Here is a 19,088-nt window from a genome sequence, read left to right as displayed (position 1 = left end):
CTCTCCTAATCCGTACTAAAAATGATGTGGTGAAAACAACATGGGATTTGCAATCAGAAGCCCTATACTGCATCCTAGCCCCAGCATTTACTATCTTAGTTAACTGTAGAACTGATTTCCTTATCTATAGAGTAGAGTTCATTAACCCCTTCACTGTCCTGCTCCTACAGCAAAGGGGGATGACATATGAGAAATGCTTCGTGAACTGTAAAACACAGGACAAAGGAAGGGCATTGTTACTGAAGTAGTCCTGCTAGAACATATTAAAATGAACCATATTTCTCTCAAGAATCTTTCCACATTCATAGAGCAAATGATCTATGGCAGGAAGGTAGGAAGTAACTATCTTTTTCCTTCCATGGTCATTGGGTTCTCATCATTTTCCCTTACCAAACCCTGCTATTTAGAAAGATTTTTGAATGATTCTCTCTTAAATTTATTTGTATTTTAAACTGTATTTTTGATTGTCAAATAAAAGGCTTTGTTTCCCATTGAAGAGAGTGTCTTCAGATATCCTAGAATCAATCATGAAGTTGGACTCAGTATAGTTGCAGTTCAAATTTAATCAGGGCATCCAACCCACAGGTTCAGTTTTTGCCTCTTCGGTACCTCAGACAACTCTGAAGGTCAGTCCCCCAGTAAGGGGCTTAGGGCCACAGTTGAGTCCAAGTTGAAAGGCTTCTAATGAGTTAAAGCCTGAGCAAATATTTCTATCCTCCAGATAAAAATTATTAAAACTGGTGCTTCACTGAAACAATATTAAACTAATTTGGATAACTAGATCATGAGGGGCTACTAGAACAATCAGGAACATAGATTGCTGACTACTGAATGTCATGTCTGGTTATTTGACTTCCACAAAGCATGAAAAAGTTTTTTTGAGAAGCCAGTACAGGCTTTGCTTCAAACAGAAAGAACCAGATACTGCTGTCTCACACCCACTCAATCCTCAAGTAAGTATCATATTTATCACCCTCCACACTTTCTACCTTATCCAACACTACAGTCTGCTTCCAAGGAGTTTTATCTAAAATCTTATTGGAATCTCCTGGGATGAAAGACATCCAAAGAAAGAGAAATGACTGTCTCTCATCTACTAGAATCTGAAACACAGAGTATGAGCACCCGTCCAGTGCCTCTGGTGGAATCCCTAGTCAATCCATCATTAGAACTCAGGCACTCCCAGTGCCCAGATTCAAATTACTAGACTGTCTCCTTCCGAAAACAGCAAATCCCCAGACATCTCTAGCACTCCGTGAGATTACACAACACAGGCCACTGAGGTCAAATAAGTCTATTTCCTTCTACACATCCTCTCCCCTAAGAAGCCCTTCTTCCTTTTTGATGATCGGGACTATATCAAGCAATAGCAGATGTGGGGTTTCATGTGCTGTGTCATAAAAGACTCCATCTTTTTTTTGGAAATTTCCATACTGTCTCACCCTTATGCACTGATTTTTCAAAAACCTGCATCAAAGCAAGTGTTACCTAAGAATATTTGCTGTACAACATTTACACAATTGTCATATCTTATGCACCATTGACTTATGCCTGGAAACATGTTCTGAGACTATTTACAATGATTAACCCATATTCTTCAGGAGGTACATGGTTTCAATGAGCTTATGAAATTATTGTAAGTCAGAAATGCAAATAGTATTTAAAGATGACCTACTGAAAAACTAAACAAACCTCACTCAAATGAGAGGCCATATCTGCTTCTTCCCAACCAGAGTCTCTGTATGGTACAAAACAGAATCCACAGTTACCAAAACAGCTATGATCATCTTGGCAGCATGGAAGATGTCATCAAAACCCTATCATGTTGATTAAACATGATAGTGGTTAAACAGGCACCATGTAGAATGTTTGGCTTCTCCTGAAGCTCACTGGGGAGAAGCAGCTGTTGCCCTCCCAGATAAAGTGACATATTCTTGGAGAAACAGAGTTCTAATTAGATATAATATAATCCTCTTACCATCCAGCTCATCCCAAAACAAAAACACTGCTAGAAAATTTCAACATGTAATAAAAAAGAGGTTGAGTCCATTTTGAATATAGTGATTGTTTCAGTTTCATAGAATATATTTTTCTCCTGCTTCACAAGTACCAAAGAACCACTTTCAACCCATAGTAGGTGCAATTAATTCATATCCTTTCATTCAAGTGTTTCTTGAATATATTTACATAAAACACACTAAAGAAAATGTCAAACTTTTGTGTACTAGAGTTTATTTAATATCTGAGGTATCTTGAATGTATTTATACAAAAATACAGTAAATATCCAAGTTTTAGTTTATTTAATATCTGAAGTATCATATGGTACACTTAAATCTTAAAAAAAAAAAATCTACTTAGAGTAATATTATAGATAACAATGCATTTTAGCCACAAGTAGGAGAGCAACAGAAGAATCACAAAATCCCATACCCAAAACATTATAGTTCTAATTAAATACATTAGAGTTTAATCTATATGAAAATATATTCTTTAGGGAATAAAAGTGATTAAAACTATATGTCTAATTATACAGTTTTTTCATACTTATAGCTAGAGCTAAATACAATTTGTATAGCTCATAAACTAGTGAGATAATACTATTGAAAGAATACAATAACTCAAGATAAAAATGATTATAAGAAAATCTAAGAATGAATCCAAGTAATTACATAATTAAAGCTATATAACCAATTCAGAGATTCAGAACTATCATTTTACCATGAGGTCACTGATTAATTTTGTCTGGATCTTACATAACATAACATTCACTCATTCAATGTATTCAACAAGTAATTTTTGCATTCTCTCTATGCTCTAGGGAATGTGTTTGGCCCTAAGAAAACACTGTAAAACAAATCAAACATAGACCCTGCCCTCACAGAGCTTACAGTCTAGTGGAGAGACAGATGGGAACATAGGTTTCTGTAATACGGCACGAGAAGTGCTGTTCTAGGGCCTCCCATCCTAGAGGAAGGAACACCTAAACCGAGACCTGTAGGATTAGGGGTGGAGGGAGGAAGGAGGAGGTGGAAAGAGGATTCCAGGCAGAAGGAGAAGAACGTACAAAGACCCTGAGAGCTAAGAAAATAGAGTCTCTTTTAAAACAGTGGTTCCCAAACCAAAGACCTCAGAGACTTGTTGGGCTAGAATGAAATTTTCACTCATCAATGTGGAAATGAAGACCAAACTGTTAAGCTTTTACAAAGATAAAGTAATTCAATTTTAATAATCAAGTTTAAGGCTGCCCCATTTTCTGGCACTAAAACGGCCCTTCTTTTATGAAATATCCATGATAATAGATTTTATATATGTATATATAAAATAGATGGCCCTATTTTTAAAACGGAAACTAGTGATGTATAGGTAGCCTAGTTGGTAAAGAATCTGCCTGCAGTGTACGAGACCCAGGTTCTATCCCTGGTTTGGGAAGATCTCCTGGAGAAGGAAATGGTAACCTACTCCAGTATTCTTGCCTGAAAAACCTCATGGACAGAGAAGCCTGGTGGGCCAAAGTCCATGGGATTGCCAGAGTCGGACATGATTTAGCGACTAAATCACCACCACAGTGATGTATAAAATCACTGTTCAAAGCATTAACTTATCAGGGGCATTTAACATGTTTAAAGAGATGGCACAAGGGAAATACCAAGAGATAAGGCTAAGAGGAAGGCAGGGAGTTGGAGCGGATGGAGAACTTTGGACTTTTATCCCAAGAGCAGTGGGAATGATTTTAAGCAGGGGAGTGAAACTTGCTTACATTTGTAAAAGATCACTCTGGGATATTATGTGTAGAACATGGGTTAGATGAGGCAAGACAGCAGAGAGAAAGATCAGTTTGGCAGCACTGCAATATCCCAGGAAGAAAGGAGATAAGAGCTGGTATTCAGGCTGAATCAGTGAGACTGAGTAGAAGAAGATGACTTCATGAAATAAACTTGGAGAAGGAAAATGGGATGGTCAAGTTTTATGTCCAAGCTTTTGACTTGGGAAACTGAATCAATAATTGGGTCAATGAGAGTCCCTTGGACTGCAAGGAGATCAAACCAGTCAATTCTAAAGGAAATCAGTCCTGAATATACATTGGAAGGACTGATGCAGAAGCTGAAGCTGCAATACTTTGGCCACCTGATGCAAAGAACTGACTCACTTGAAAAGACCCTGGTGCTGGGCAAGATTGAAGGCAGGAGGAGAAGGGGATGACAGAAGACGAGATGGTTGGATGGCATCACCGACTCAATGGACATGAGTTTGAGCAAGCTCTGGGAGTTGGTGCAGGACAGGGAAGCCTGGTGTGCTGCAGTCCATGGGGTCACAAAGATTCAGGTATGACTGAGTGACTGAATAATTGAGCTAGAGATAGTAAGAGAAGGAGGCTTTTTTTTTTTTTTTTTGTGGAGGAAGACAGCACGTTTGCTTTAGGATATGTTGAATTTGAGGATTCTTTGTATTCAAAGGTCCTTTAGGCCAATTGTCTACACAGGTCTCATGTGTATGAGAGAAAAAGTTAAACTTCAGATATAAATTTTACAGTCAAAAAACATGTAGGTTGTAAATAAAACCATGGGTATGGATGAAATTTCCTGTTGAATGTAGCATAAAAAAAGAGAACTTAAGATATGTTACTAAAGAGTTGGTAGGAGATGCACAGCATAGAAAGAAGCCAGAGACAGAGTGGTTAGAGGGGTTGGAAGACGGCCAAGAGAGCAAGATACCTGGAAAACCAAGGGAAGGTCATTTTCTGGAGGCAGACTAGGTAATAGTGTCAGATGCTGCAGCAATCAGTTGCAAAGACTGGAGGATGCTCACGGAAAGTAGCAACAAACAAGTTGATAAGGACCTTGGGAAGGGCAGTGGAGGGAGTAGAAGTCAGATGACAATGAGGGCGTCTGCAGAGACAGGGAGGAGCTCTTTTATACAGTGTGGCAATAAGAGAAAGGACAGAATTTGCCAGCAACTGGGGTTTGAGAAAGTGATTCTTTGTTTTACGAACAATGGAGAGAATTGCTCATGGATACTGTAGGAGCCACTTGATAGGAGAGTTTGAAGACTTGTTGCAAGCGATGATAATAGAAATTCAAATGCAAAATATTAACTTGCTTTAAAAAAATCACAATGTAAAGTTCTTTAAAGATGTGAAATATGGTGTTCCCCAAAGAACCCAGGATCCAGTTATAAAATTGTCAATGGATTTAAGTATATGTCAGGATGTAACATGATTCCAAGAAATTCTCTGAGGGAATCTCATTTAAACATATTTTTAAAGTCACATTTAAAAATATTATTTTAAATTATGGCAAATTTAGCTCTTGTCCATAGAGGTCATACTCTTTAAATAATATGTATCTTTGAATAGTTGGTGGTAGAGAGAGCTTCTCCATCAAGGTTGGCTGGCAGAGCCGCTGCAGCCCCATCAGTCTTCGAATTTTTAACCGACATAAATGCTTTAATGAGCATGGATTCTCTAAAGTGAATGGGAAAAACAAGCAAAAAATAAAAACAATATGAATGAAACTATAAGATACAGACTGTTTTAGAACAATACTAAGTGTCATTCTAAAAAACAAGCATGCACATATTAGTAACTGGTGACTAAGTAAAATTCAAATTGCAATTAAGCATTCCACACCATTCCTCTAGAATGCAAGCTCCATGGAGGTAGGCATTTAGTGTGCCTCTGTGTCAAAAAGAGAGCTTGACTTCTAGAGAGGGTTCAACTAGAATATGCTTTTTGTTTTTGTTTTTAACCTCACCATGTGACATGGGGGATCTTCCTCCCTTGGGGATCAGACTCCCTGCAGTGGGAGCATGGAGTGGAATCTTAATCACTGGACCATCAGGGAAGTACAGAATATGTTAAATGAATGAATGGACTTGATTAAAGAAAGCAAATGCTCATATCTCCTACTATTTATTTTTTAGAACTGAGTATTTTAGAGATATATTCCTTCACTTCTGTTCTTTCCTTTCTCATCTTTCTGATGAATAGTTATCTGTGAAACATCTGATACAACTGATTCCATATGTCCATGATTCAATCTTAGGTTTGGTTCAGTGTATGACACCTAAAAATTTTATATTTTTCAAAAAATCTGCTAATGTTCAAATAACTGATGTTAGTCTTTCTTTTCAACTCTTACTTTATCTCTAGTAACTTTATCTTTAGTATAATTACAGTACCGAAATATTAATCCAGCAAAGGAGTGAGTGAAAAGGCAGCATTGCCCACAGGCTTAGAGGTAAGCTCTGGACTTAGTCGGCTTGGATTAAAATCATGTCTCTGCCACTTAAATAGTATTTGTGTTATCCTGGACAAGTTACTTAACCCCTATGATCTCAGCATTCTCACCTGGAAAATGTGGATCACAATGGGACTTACCTCATAGGGCTGTTTAAATATGGAACAAATTAATTCACGTAAAGCATTACAAAAGTGTTTGGTACATTGTAATCTTTTGTGAACGATCACTCAATTTAATAATCAAAGAGATCACATTTTTTGTTATATTTGCAATTATAAATACTCAAGTTATTTTGAAAAAATTAAGACTGTTTTTCAAAAACTATTGAGGCAAAGTTATTATTACTAAAATAGATAGAATAAACCCATCTTTAAAAAAATTTATTTTTTCCTCTAACAAAAACTCTGCCCTACATATACCTGGAGAAATCCTGACATCCAGTGGTTAACTATATTCATAGCAGTCAACTGACTACACTCTAGTCGCAATGATGTGTCTGAAACAACTAGAAAACTTTCTGGTCTTATTCTTACTTGGATTTCTTTTCTAAAGTCACAGGAATTTGTAATTCTTTTCCAATACAAACACATGGACAATGTATTACTAATTAGAAGGAAAATCTGTTCTATGACAGGAAGTACAGTACTATTGGAGAAAGATCCTATGTTTAAATGAGATGGACTAGAGTTCAAATCCTTGTTTTGTTATTTTTCTGTCTGTAACTTTGGGAAATAATTTATATAAGCCTCATGGTTTTTTCCTTTACAATCTCCAAAATATTTTAACTCTTTCATTGTAAAATATAGATAAAGCAACTGTACATATGGTTTCTTAAGTGATTATCAGGTGAACATCTGCAAACCTCTCCTAGGTCATGAATAGGACTTCCCCAGTCATCCCAGAATTCCCTCCACAATCCGTCCAAACTTCATTCCCTGTAAGAAACTCCTCTTCAGACGTTTATAGTAATCACTTTCTTTACAGCTTCATTATCTTTGTGTGCTATCCCTAAACTAGTATTGACAGTATTTTTTTTTTTTTAGTTTGATGTGTTCTTTTTAATTCTTTTAATCTGTTGGTCCTTCTCTCCATCCCCTTCTCTTTCTTTCAGTTAATCTTTAAGATCCAAAATGCTGTCTTCATCTGTCCTGCTTCATTTTGACTTCACTCCTAAGTTGGGCTTTTGTTCAGAAGGGTAACTAGCTTCAAGAATTTATAGAGTCCAGGCTATTATGTAAACCCCCTTTAGCCTTAGTTTTTAATTTTTAAAAATTAGCAATGATAATACCTAACTCTTCAAGCTGTGGGGGTTCATGACATGCTTACATACACATTTCAGATACTTCATATAACCTTACCATGTAATAAAAATAACATAAAAATACTAATAATTTAGTCTTTAAAATAGGTAAATTTACTAAGTGTTTTTAATGCTGTAGGCATTATGCTAAACACCTTACATGTGACATCTCTTTAAATTCCCACAACAACCTTAAGAGGTAAATACTATGCAAGCCCATTATGTAGTGGGAAAACCTTGATATAAAAAGAATAAGTAACCATCCTCAAAGTCACACAACCAGTATGACTATCTTGGTTTTCTTATAGGAAATTAAACGTTAAAAAAAATCCCCTTCCCTGAATGAAACAAAAATGATAGAATAAATTGTTGCTTGTTTCCATGAAAATATCAGCCCTGAATGACCTGTGCACTATGTGGATCAGCAATACTATACCAGGGCAAGAACAATGCTGCATCCTATTTCAGACCTATCTGACCCCAGAGGTCAATTTCTAAGCTCCATCATTCACTGGATTCTCTGAGATTCCTGTTTTAGTTGCCACAAAGTCTATTCTAGCGTAGAACTCATTCCAATGGAAGAGCCACGTGAGGAAAACCCAAGCTTACCACCTAATGTGTGTTCAGCTGAACTAACACTCTTTCTAGCCAATCAAATCTCCACTGTTTTTGCCAACTTCCGTCTCTTGCTACCATGGTCAGAACAGTCCAAATTCAGATTATATACTTTAATGTCTGAGACTCTGATTGAAACTAAGTGCTTAGATGAACATTTCTTTTTATAGAACTTTATATCTAACAAATATGGTATGTAAATCAGGTAAACATTTCAATTTCATCTTTTTGACTATAAAATATCATCTACTAATTTGCATAAAATTTGCTTGATCTTAAAGAATGGGATGTTGTGGTTTTGTTATACCATTGAAGATTGATTTAGGTGTATTAAGAGTGCCAGAATATTTAAATATATTGTCAGGTTCTAGGATGCTTCTTTAGCCTCCATGAAATTGTCCAAGTAGGTTTTGAAAGTACATTTTTCCAAACTCATATTTTGAAAGAGAAAACATTCCCAATTTATAATTTTTTTTCTGGTTGTTATATGTATTTGGAGTAATTTTAGATGTATTTTATTGAAACTTTCATAATATGACTCACTTTTATGATTATAACTAAGCTTTAACCTAGAAAATACAAAATGGCCTGCCTGTAAAACATACTTTTAATAGTAGGAATTTGTCAGTAAAGACCCAGAGAGACTAGATCAAAAAGGATATTTTAATTCATTCCATTCATTCATTTATTTAGTATTGAGTATCTACTGCTTATGAGGCATTATGCTAAGCCCTGAGAGTACAAAAATAAACAAAACGGATCCCTGCCCACATGCAGAATCCTATACTTTATGATATTATAGAAGTTAACTTTTAAAAAGTGAGTTCTATTCAGAATGTTGATATAGTTATGGTATTGTTCATTATACAATTAAACAGTTGGAAAGTGTCAAGAAAAAGCAAAAAGTATCTTCTATCAGAGGAACTATTAAGGATGATTTGAGAAAACAGATAAATCTGAATATAAGGTAGCACTGAAAAAGTATCAAAACTGACATTAAGAAATTTTTCCTATATACATTCTCCATAAAAAATTTTGTAGGAAAAACTTTTGCTTTTACCTAGTATTTGACGGATTTCTGGCCATTCTCTCTGTACTTCTAGTGCAGATTTCAGTTTAGCACACAGAGGGATATAATCCATGTAATCTATTAATACACGAATAACACTGCCTACCAAGTGCTTCATCCAGGGGACTGTAATAAACTCACAGAACTGAGAGAAGTAATAAAATTGAAGTTAGTAGCAATTTTAATATACTATATTCATAAAAAATTTTGTTCTGACAAATTACTACCTTTGCCTTTTTACATGAAATAAAAGTACCCTTCTTGTTATGAACCAAAAAAGCAAAGTAAATGATTTGTTTGTTTCTGTGAAACAATGAGCCCTGGAGCATGTATGGCTCTGATGTGACAGTACTCAGCATAATGTGGAAGAACCATGCTATTTTCCATGATTCTTCTTACTGTGTTTCTAGCCCCCAAATTCCACCAAATAAGCATGAGTTATTAATTGCATACATTTTCCAAATTATTCAACATTTGGTTTCCAATTCAAGAAAACTATACTTTTGGGGGCCTAGTTTTATGTTTATTTCCCCATCTCATTGCAAACAAAAACACAAGAAGAAGAAAAATATAAAAGTTGGAGTTTGTTTTTCTTTTCTTGGAACATCCCTAAATGAGCAAAATTATGATGGTGACCCAATACAAAGAAGAGAAGGGTGTAACTCACCGGGTTATCTTTTATGACACAAGATGTCCATCCCGGCAGTACCTCTTCCTCTATCTCCGACCACACAAACGAGTTTCCAAAGATGTCCCCATGCATGCATTCAAAGCACATCTCCACCTGATAGCCATTATTCAGCAACAGCCTGAGCATTACCTCGTCATTTAGGGCATACTGTATGGCACTGGGGAAACGAGTGTCATTCACATGCATGAAGTAACAATTGACATTAGCTCCATGGGCAAGAAGCAGCCGGACAATTTCATGATTATTGGCCCTCACTGCCACCAGTAGACAGTTGAGGGGATCTAGGTTTGGGTCTGCACCTGCAGCCAGGAGGATTTCTGTGCAAAGGATATCATTATTGCAAACAGCAAAATAGAGCGCAGTCTTCCGTTCGTCATCATAGCTCTCAGAAATGTGGTCAGCAAGCAGGCTGTTGACATCAAAGCCATTTTCAATAAGCAGTTCTAGGCACTGTGCATTTTGTCCATCTGCTGCTGAGTGAATTGGTGTTAGCCCACTTTTCTGGATTGCATGTTTGGATGTTACTGGAATAAGATATTTCAGTGCACTAAAAAAAAAAAAAAAGAATCGAATATCCACATGGCAGGAAGAAAATCAAGAAATGAAATAAACCAGCTTCCATGCTGGACAAGTGAACACAATTTGATTAGTTTCCTTTATTTTCTCTAGATAACCTTATACAAAAATATTCAGTCTTTGTCCATTGACTTAGTACTATCCAGTTTAGTTTTGATTTAGCTTCCCAGTCTAAATATTCCTGGGGAACCTACTAGATCTTATATATTTGGTTCTAGAATTGTGATTCTTCAGGAACCCTCCCCATTTTTCAATTATTCTCTGAACAACATATTATCTATAATCAACCAGGGCTACTTAATGAAGAAAATATAACAGAAAAGTAGGTCCATTCAATCTCACAGATGAATGCTTCATACTGTTGACTTAATCAGAACCATGGAGTCACAGGAAATTAGAGCTGGAAGTCACCTTGGGCATCACTGAGTCCAGCCCTTTTATTACCAGCAGAGCCATACGAAGACTTGAGAAGCGAAATGACTTGTCCAAGGTCACACAGATGCAGAAGAGTAATGACTAGAATTTAGGCCTCTTGAATTCTTGTTATTCCGCTTCACTGCTCCATGAACAATCTATGCTTTAGTATTGTCCATGTATATCCTCTCTACTTACTTGAACCTGAATTATTAGCAACAAGAAGGGTCTTTATTGTTCCATCAGTCTTACATGAATTCAATTGACATAACTAACCACAGCTTGTATTACTAAGAACCTGTGACAAATAGCTGTGAATTTCACACTTGACTGATGAATTGGACATGTATGAGAGCCACAGGCAAGGAGAACTTGATCTCTTGTGCCTAATTCAGAGCTACCAGGTGTGAATTTATGAACACTGGGAGTAAATCCAGGTAAACTTTAACAACATGTCACTTCGCATCAATTACTTGTCATTAGCCACTTAACTTAGCCAATGTCACCACTGAAAGTGATGAAGCCTAATGATTTCAAAGGTTTTGAATTTATGAAGTACATTTAATTGCCAAAAACCATCCTTTCAAGGTGGGTAGTTTATTACGATTATAGCTTTCTATTGGTGTGTTGGTTGTGGCACATTTTGTGATTTTAAAATATATCTGACCATTTTATTAAAGAAACCTAAATTTATAATGATACTTTTCTATTCAAGGATATATTTTATATTATAATATCTGTTTATGTTGATAAAAATTGGAGTATAACAAATTTCAATCCTTTGCCAAGGGCAAAATTTTTAGAAGCCCTGTAGCCTTCTGTTAAACAGATTTTTTTTTAAAAAGGCACATTTGGGTGGCGTATGCAGAAGTCTCACTTATAACTTTCTTCTAAAGGAAAATATCTTTTCATTTGACAAGCAGTATAAATTCAATGTGGAAATTTTTTAAGGTATAAGAATATAAAAAGAAGGGGAAAATCAAACACATAGATATACAAAACTTGTGAACATTTTGCCTTTTTCTTTTTGGATGTTGGGAGACATATTTAGAATAATACCATATATACAAGTTTGTGTTTTCAACTTGAAGTGATAACGCTATGGTTTATTACTCACAGGTAATGTCCCTCATAGGCAGCTCGGTGTATAGGAAGGTGCCCTGCTCTGTTAGGTATGTTTCCACTTCCTCCATATTCCAGCAGGAGGGAGATGCAGTCAGGATTGCCCCCTCCTGCTGCCTCAAACAACACCGATGCACCGTCATCCGCCAAAGCAAGCACGTCACCTCCTGGCAGTATAAGACATGCAGCAGAGTGATCACTGGGCAGACGTCAAGATCATCTCCTTAAAAATAACCTGTGGTTTTCCTTTCTGGTTAGGACTTAAAAATACAGAATTAAGAACATCTGTGTTCTTAGCCTTTTCAATAAGCAATCATGAAGCATGTTTCATTCAATTAGAAAATCTTTCCCTCACTGACATCTGAGAAATCAAGTCAATTTTCATGATAGGAAAATGCTCCCTAAAAAAGGTCTAGTTAGACTTTTAAAGACAAAGTTAATGCTCTGTCTCATTTCAACAAATCTTTATCAACTGTCTTCTATGTGCAAACACCATGCATGATCCAGCAGAAGATCCTAAGATGAATAAGCCTGACTATCTTAAATGGCTCAGAGGGAGAATGACACAAAATATCATCAAAGAACACAAATTGTGTAATATTCAAATGTCATGAGGACCAGAAGGCATGATGTAGGGGAAAGTGGTCTGTTTGAATTATGGCTTTGTTGTTGACTGTGAGAGTTTGGGGCAAGCTACTTACTTCCATGAACTTCCAACTCCTTATCTGTAAACTACAGTAATATAGCTTATTTCATATGGCTTATTTGATAATTAAATGAGTTGCATTGTGGGGGAATTTCAAAAATGTTATCTTTTCCCTACAGAGGATCCTTGAGAATAATGTGGTCCTAGGCAACCCACTCCAATACTCTTGCCTGGAAAGTCCCATGGGCAGAGGAGCCTGGTGGGCTGCCATCTATGAGGTCGCACAGAGTCAGACACGACTGAAGCAACTTAGCAGCAACAGCAGAGATAGCCATCAGGGCTGGGCACTCAGATTTGTAGGTCCCCATGCATAGGATTCAAGTGAGTTGTGCAATAGGGGCCTATTGCGGGGCTTATTGAGGGATGGAGTAAAAATCTGATGCCCAGATACATTCAGGAGAGGAAGAGGAGGCAGTGAGGTCTGTCTCTGAAATGAGACAGATGGAGAAAAGGAGATCTGAGAGGCAGGAGAAACACTGCTTGTGCTCAGTCGCTCAGTCATGTCCGACTCTGCAACCCCATGGATGGTAGCCCGCCAGGCTCCTCTGTCCATGGGATTTCCCAGGCAAGAATGCTGGAGAGGGTTGCCATTTCCTCCTCCAGGAGATCTTCTGACCCAGGGATCGAACCTGTGTTTCCTGCATTGGCAAGCAGATTCTTTACCACTGAGCCACCTGGGAAGCGCAGGAGAAACATCAGCAACATGTAATTCCTTTCCACGTACCTTTGTGGATCAGATGTTCCAACACATCACAGTGACCATACTCAGCCGCAACACCTAACGGGGTCACTCCAAATCCGTCTTTTAGGTGGACATTGCCTCCATTGTTTAGTAGCAGAGCTATGATGTCTTTGTGGCCTTGTTTGGCTGCTTCATGCATTGCTGACCATCGCTTCACACAGGGCTGGTCAAGACTGGTGTTGTGTTTAAGCAGAGCAGACACCATGTCATAGGAGCCTCTTTTAATAGCTTGAAGGTGATTTTTAAAAAGAACAGTCAACAGGAGGCATATAACATAAATCCCTTACATGGCACTACACTAATTACCAGATTTAATATCAAGAGAGATATTAGTGACACCTTTTCTTGTATTTTCCATACCCCTCTGTTTCTCATAACTGGTTTCTCTCAAGGAATGTAAGCATATAAGATGATACTGCCTTTTCTTTAAGACCCTGACCTGAGCACGGGTAAGAGTTTCGTGGAAAACAGGATGCATGTCACTGAGTTAGGATACTTTGTGTCCTCTTTCTAAACTTCCACTTCATAGCTGAGATGAAAATAATATCAACTTTTGTATCAGTTAAATAAATTAAATAATGTATGTAAAATGCTTAGTATACAGTAGGAGCTTGATAAATGATAACCATTATTATTATTATGATTTCCTCACTTCTAGGATCATGGAGTCACCTGTGCAGATAGTGTTTATCAAGTTTTTCTCCCTGTAGAGAGAGTTTTTTCCCACCAAAGTAGGAAATATTAAATGAACATTTCTTTCCCATACTCTTATGAGATGTTAGCAATAGGAATGTTTAGAATCCAGGTAGGTCAGTTGTTCTTCTTACAGGTGAAGTACATGACAGCCGATGTACCATGTTTTCTGAGGTTCAATAAATCAGATGTCTCTCTCCCTCTCTTCTTTTTCTAGTAGCTGAAATTACACTGTTAAGTCTTTTTCTCTTTCTGATTGTTAATGGATTCTCCCAGGTTAGATATAAATACTTCTCTAAGGTGTCATGCATTTCCCTCTTATCAGTATGTAAAATCTTAATAAGAAAAACAGCAGGATGAAGGTTACTCTCTGACACTTATTCATTTGTTCATTCTTTCATTCAGTTAATATGTGCTGGCTATATGTAAATGTTAGTCATTCAGTCATGTCTGACTCTTTGTGACCCCGTAGACTGTAGCCCACTAGGCTCCTCTGTCCATGGGAATTCTCCAGGCAAGAATACTGGAGTGGGTAGCCATGCCTTCCTCCAGGGAATCTTCCTATCCCAGGGATTGAACCCAGGTCTCCTACATTGCAGGCAGATTCTTTACTGTCTGAGTCACTTGTTAGGTACAGCGGGCAGCAGGAAAAAGACAGACATGGTTCTCTCTTGGGGAATTTGAAGCCTGGGGAGTGAAGGCGATACTGTTTTCTGTTTGAATGAAGATTCAAAGACTGGGCCTTTGCTGGGAAAGACAGAAGGGGATATGGGGGCACACAGAATATCTTGGGCAGGTAAGAAGCTGAAGGTGGAAAGGCTCTGAGGCCAAGGCAAGAGAAATGGCTCCAAAAGGCAGAAAAGGAGGATGAGGACAAATTGTCTATTTCACTAGGAAGCAAGCAAGCCATCACTGCAGCAATTTCAGTTTTTCTCTTGCTCACTGTCTGAAGCAGAATCTGTTGACAAATGCCTTTCTCTGAAACACCCACCTGCCACTGGCAGCTCTGATTACAGTGAATTACCTCATCCTAGCTGGTGCTCTTGTGAATCAAACATCGATAACTTAAATGAAATAAGAGATAATGTGCCCTCATTTATCTTCTTGCTCCTATTCCATTTTTTCTAATTAGAAAAAAAATGTAATAAAATAATGAATCTCTTCTTTTATGATCTGTTTTCCTTTTGTCTGACTCAGGGAACATGTTGATTAGAGATACTAGCCTTTCTTCAAGAAAATTACAGCATATATAAACCATATTCAACTTGAAATAACTAAAAAAAATAAAACTTTACTTGTAGTTCAGCTTTTGGAACTAAAAATATATTTTATTTCTCATAGAAATAATAATGAAAATCGTGGGGAACCCCTCTTCCAAGCTAAACCATGAAGACATCCTTAACCAATAATTGGCTAAAATACTGAAAACTAACAAGGTACAGTATGTGTGAAATGTAACTGAGTAAAATACAAATTAAATAATTTGTGAAGTAAAGAATACATTTCACATAATATATGTATCGTTATATGCTTAGAGGAGAGCAAGCCTCAGGTGAAGAGTTAAGGAATTTAAGGGGGTATTTTGCATAAGTTATAGGCACTTTTGAACACCTTATAGTTTACTGGCACTTTCTTTCTTTAAAAAAAATTTTGTAATTTTCTTTCTGGATATATGTGTTTTGCCCATCCAGTTCCAGTTCAGTCGCTCAGTCATGTCCTACTCTTCATGAGTTTTGCCCATATAATTTACTTAATATCTTCAGTGATAATCTGACTCATATGACATACCAACGGAGATTTTCTTCTGCAGTACCTAGAGAAGGATTGGAAGACTGAGAGAGGAGATGGAGTAAAGAGGATATTTACCGATTTGTGAGAAAGAAAATAAAGTAAAATTAACTGAGCTGTGAATGGCACCATGTTCTGGGAAAGTGGAAAGCAGAGGAGCTGAGCTGTTGTACCAGACAGTTCCCTTGGCTTCCTCTGCACGCTGGTACCCTCTGGTCAGGACAATCATGTGACTGTCCTACTGGAGGAAGGTGACACCAACTTTAGAGGGATGGGCTGAGAAGGAGTCTGTGTGCAAAAAACACTTAGTAACTATAAGATCATCACAAATCAGATATCTACACTCACTTCTGAATTGTTGTGCGAGAGAGGAATGAACTTCTTTCTTTTCGAAGTCATTGCAGTTTGTTTGTTTTATGTGTCTGTGTTTGTTTGCTGGTTTTGTTATGGAAGCTTTACCTGTACCCTGACTATAATAATTAGTTTTTCCAATTTAATCTGAATTGGAGAAGGCTAAAAGCTGCCACATAGGGTAAGAGTAAAGAAGAAATCAGAGCAGAATGCTCCCGAGATGTGATAACACTATTCATTTAACATTTATGTGCAGGGGCAAAGGCCTGTTGTTGATCTCCTCTATGTCCCATGAGTCACAACTATTTCTTTGGAAGTTTCACAGATTCCACTGCTCTCTTATTTCCCCAATTTACTTTGGATATACACCTTTGTTATAGCATTTATTAACACTTATTTTCTATTTCGATCATATCTAGGCTCTTACTAGATTCTTTGAAAGATGATCATTCCATTTGTACTGTGCTATTCAGCATAGAATCTGGTTTACTGTGACTTCTAGACTGGTTCCAAATCAGGAAAGGACTACGTCAAGGCTGTATATTGTCATCCTGCTTATTTAACTTATATGCAGAGTACATCATGAGAAACGCTGGGCTGGAGGAAGCACAAGCTGGTATCAAGACTGCTGGGAGAAATATCAATAACCTCAGATATGCAGATGACACTACTCTTATGGCAGAAAGTGAAGAAGAACTAAAGAGCCTCTTGATGAAACTGAAAGAGGAAAGTGAAAAAGTTGGCTTAAAGCTCAACATTCAGAAAAATAAGATCATGGCATCCAGTCCCATCACTTCATGGCAAATAGATGGGGAAATAGTGGAAACAATGGATGACTTTATTTTTCTGGACTCCAAAATCACTGCAGATGGTGACTGCAGCCATGAAATTAAAAGACGCTTACTCCTTGGAAGGAAGGTTATGACCAACATAGACAGCATATTCAAAAGCAGAGACATTACTTTGTCAACAAAGGCCCCATCTAGTCAAGGCTATGGTTTTTCCATTAGTCATGTGTGGATGTGAGAGTCGGATTATAAAGAAAGCTGAGTGCCGAAGAATTGATGCTTTTGAACTGTGGTGTTGGAGAAAACTCTTGAGAGTCCCTTAGACTGCAAGGAGATCCAACCAGTCCATCCTAAAGGAGATCAGTCCTGGGTGTTCACTGGAAGGACTGATGATGAAGCTGAAACTCCAATACTTTGGCCACCTGCTGTGAAGAGCTGACTCACTTGAAAAGACCATGATGCTGGGAAAGATTGAGGGCAGGAGAAGGGGATGACAGAGGATGAGATGGATGGATGGCATCACCAACTCAATGGACACGAGTTTGGGTCAACTCTGGGAGTCGGTGATGGACAGGAAGGCCTGGAGTGCTGCAGTCCATGGGGTTGCAAACAGTCGGACACAACTGAGCGACTGAACTGAACTGAACTAGATAAATGTTGGGTGCATTGATGTTGCTGAATTAATGTTGTCAACTGTAAATATTTTACTAATGTTTTAATTATCTAAGTTTTCTGTTAACAATATTCAGGCTGTTCTTAAAATTCTAGAGATTTCCCTGTGGACAGGCACTGGGGTAGTGTTGACTCACTGTGACCACAGCTCACGATGCTTTATTGGCTTCCTCTGGGATCTCTGAATATTCATAAAGACTGATGCTGAAGCTGAAACTCCAATACTTTGGCTACCTGATGTGAAGAACTGACTCGTTTGAAAAGACCCTGATGCTGGGAAAGATTTAAGGCAGGAGGAGAAGGGGATGACAGAGGATGAGATGGTTGGATGGCATCACCAACTCAATGGACATGAGTTTGAGTAACCTCTGGGAGTTGGTGATGGACAGGGAGGCCTGGTGTTATGCAGTCCATGGGGTTGCAAAGAGTTGGGCATGACTGGCAACTTAACTGAACTGAATGGCTGGAATGGCTGGTGAACAATCTCAGGGCTGCTTCCCCTCCTCCTGCCATACATGCATTATTTCATAACATCTCTTCTCTCCTGAGCATCTACCATGTGGCAGAAGTTTACATATTAATATTTTTCTCTATTGACTTTATTGACTATGCAAAAGCCTTTGACTGTGTAGATCACAATAAACTGTGGAAAATTCTTAAGGAGATGGGAATACCAGACCACCTGATCTGCCTCCTGAGAAATCTGTATGCAAGTCAGAAACAACAATTAGAATTGGACATGGAATAATAGACTGGTTCCAAATTGGGAAAGGAGTATGTCAAGGCTGTATATTGTCACCCTACTTATTTAACTTCTATGCAGAGTACATCATGAAAATGCCAGGCTGGATGAAGTACAATCTGGAATCAAGATTGCTGGGAGAAATTAAACAACCTCAGATATACAGATGACACCACCCTTATGGTTGAAAGTGAAGAAGAACTAAAATGCCTCTTGATGAAAGTGAAAGACGAGAGTGAGAAAGTCAGCTTAAAACTCAACATTCAGAAAACTAAGATCATGGCATCTGGTCCCATCACTTCATGACAAATAGATGGGAAAACAATGGAAATGGTGAGAGACTTTATTTTTAGAGGTCCAAAATCACTGCAGATGGTGACTGCAGCCATGAAATTAAAACATGCTTGCTCCTTGGAAGAAAAGTTATGACAAATCTAGACAGCATATTAAAAAGCAGAGACCTTACTTTGCCAACAAAAGTCTGTCTAGTCAAAGCTATGGCTTTTCCAGTAGTCATGTATGGATGTAAGAGTTGGACTATAAAGAAAGCTGAGCATTGAAGAATTGATGCTTTTAAAC

The 19,088-nt window shown here is 37.7% G+C and overlaps 1 protein-coding gene across 4 annotated transcripts in view; it reads right to left on the bottom strand.

Annotated features, from left to right (window-relative positions):
* Positions 1 to 2,215: 2,215 nt before the first annotated feature.
* The window catches only part of ASB15 (ankyrin repeat and SOCS box containing 15), a 55,783-nt gene continuing 38,910 nt past the window's right edge, over positions 2,216 to 19,088 (bottom strand). For all 4 annotated transcript variants that reach the window (XM_061414568.1, XM_061414569.1, XM_061414567.1 and 1 more), the window contains 5 exons: positions 13,458 to 13,703; positions 12,023 to 12,194; positions 9,892 to 10,462; positions 9,216 to 9,369; positions 2,216 to 5,462 (listed from right to left, as the gene is read on the bottom strand). In XM_061414568.1, the coding sequence (XP_061270552.1) occupies positions 5,290 to 5,462; positions 9,216 to 9,369; positions 9,892 to 10,462; positions 12,023 to 12,194; positions 13,458 to 13,703 (1,316 nt within the window). In that variant the 3' untranslated portion in view covers positions 2,216 to 5,289. The remainder of the gene's footprint in view (positions 5,463 to 9,215; positions 9,370 to 9,891; positions 10,463 to 12,022; positions 12,195 to 13,457; positions 13,704 to 19,088) is intronic.

The sequence above is a fragment of the Bos javanicus genome, chromosome 4, assembly GCF_032452875.1.
Source record: "Bos javanicus breed banteng chromosome 4, ARS-OSU_banteng_1.0, whole genome shotgun sequence".
Classification (NCBI taxonomy): domain Eukaryota; kingdom Metazoa; phylum Chordata; class Mammalia; order Artiodactyla; family Bovidae; genus Bos; species Bos javanicus.
Note: the sequence above shows the minus strand (reverse complement) of the source record. Positions and strands in the feature narration are given on the sequence as shown.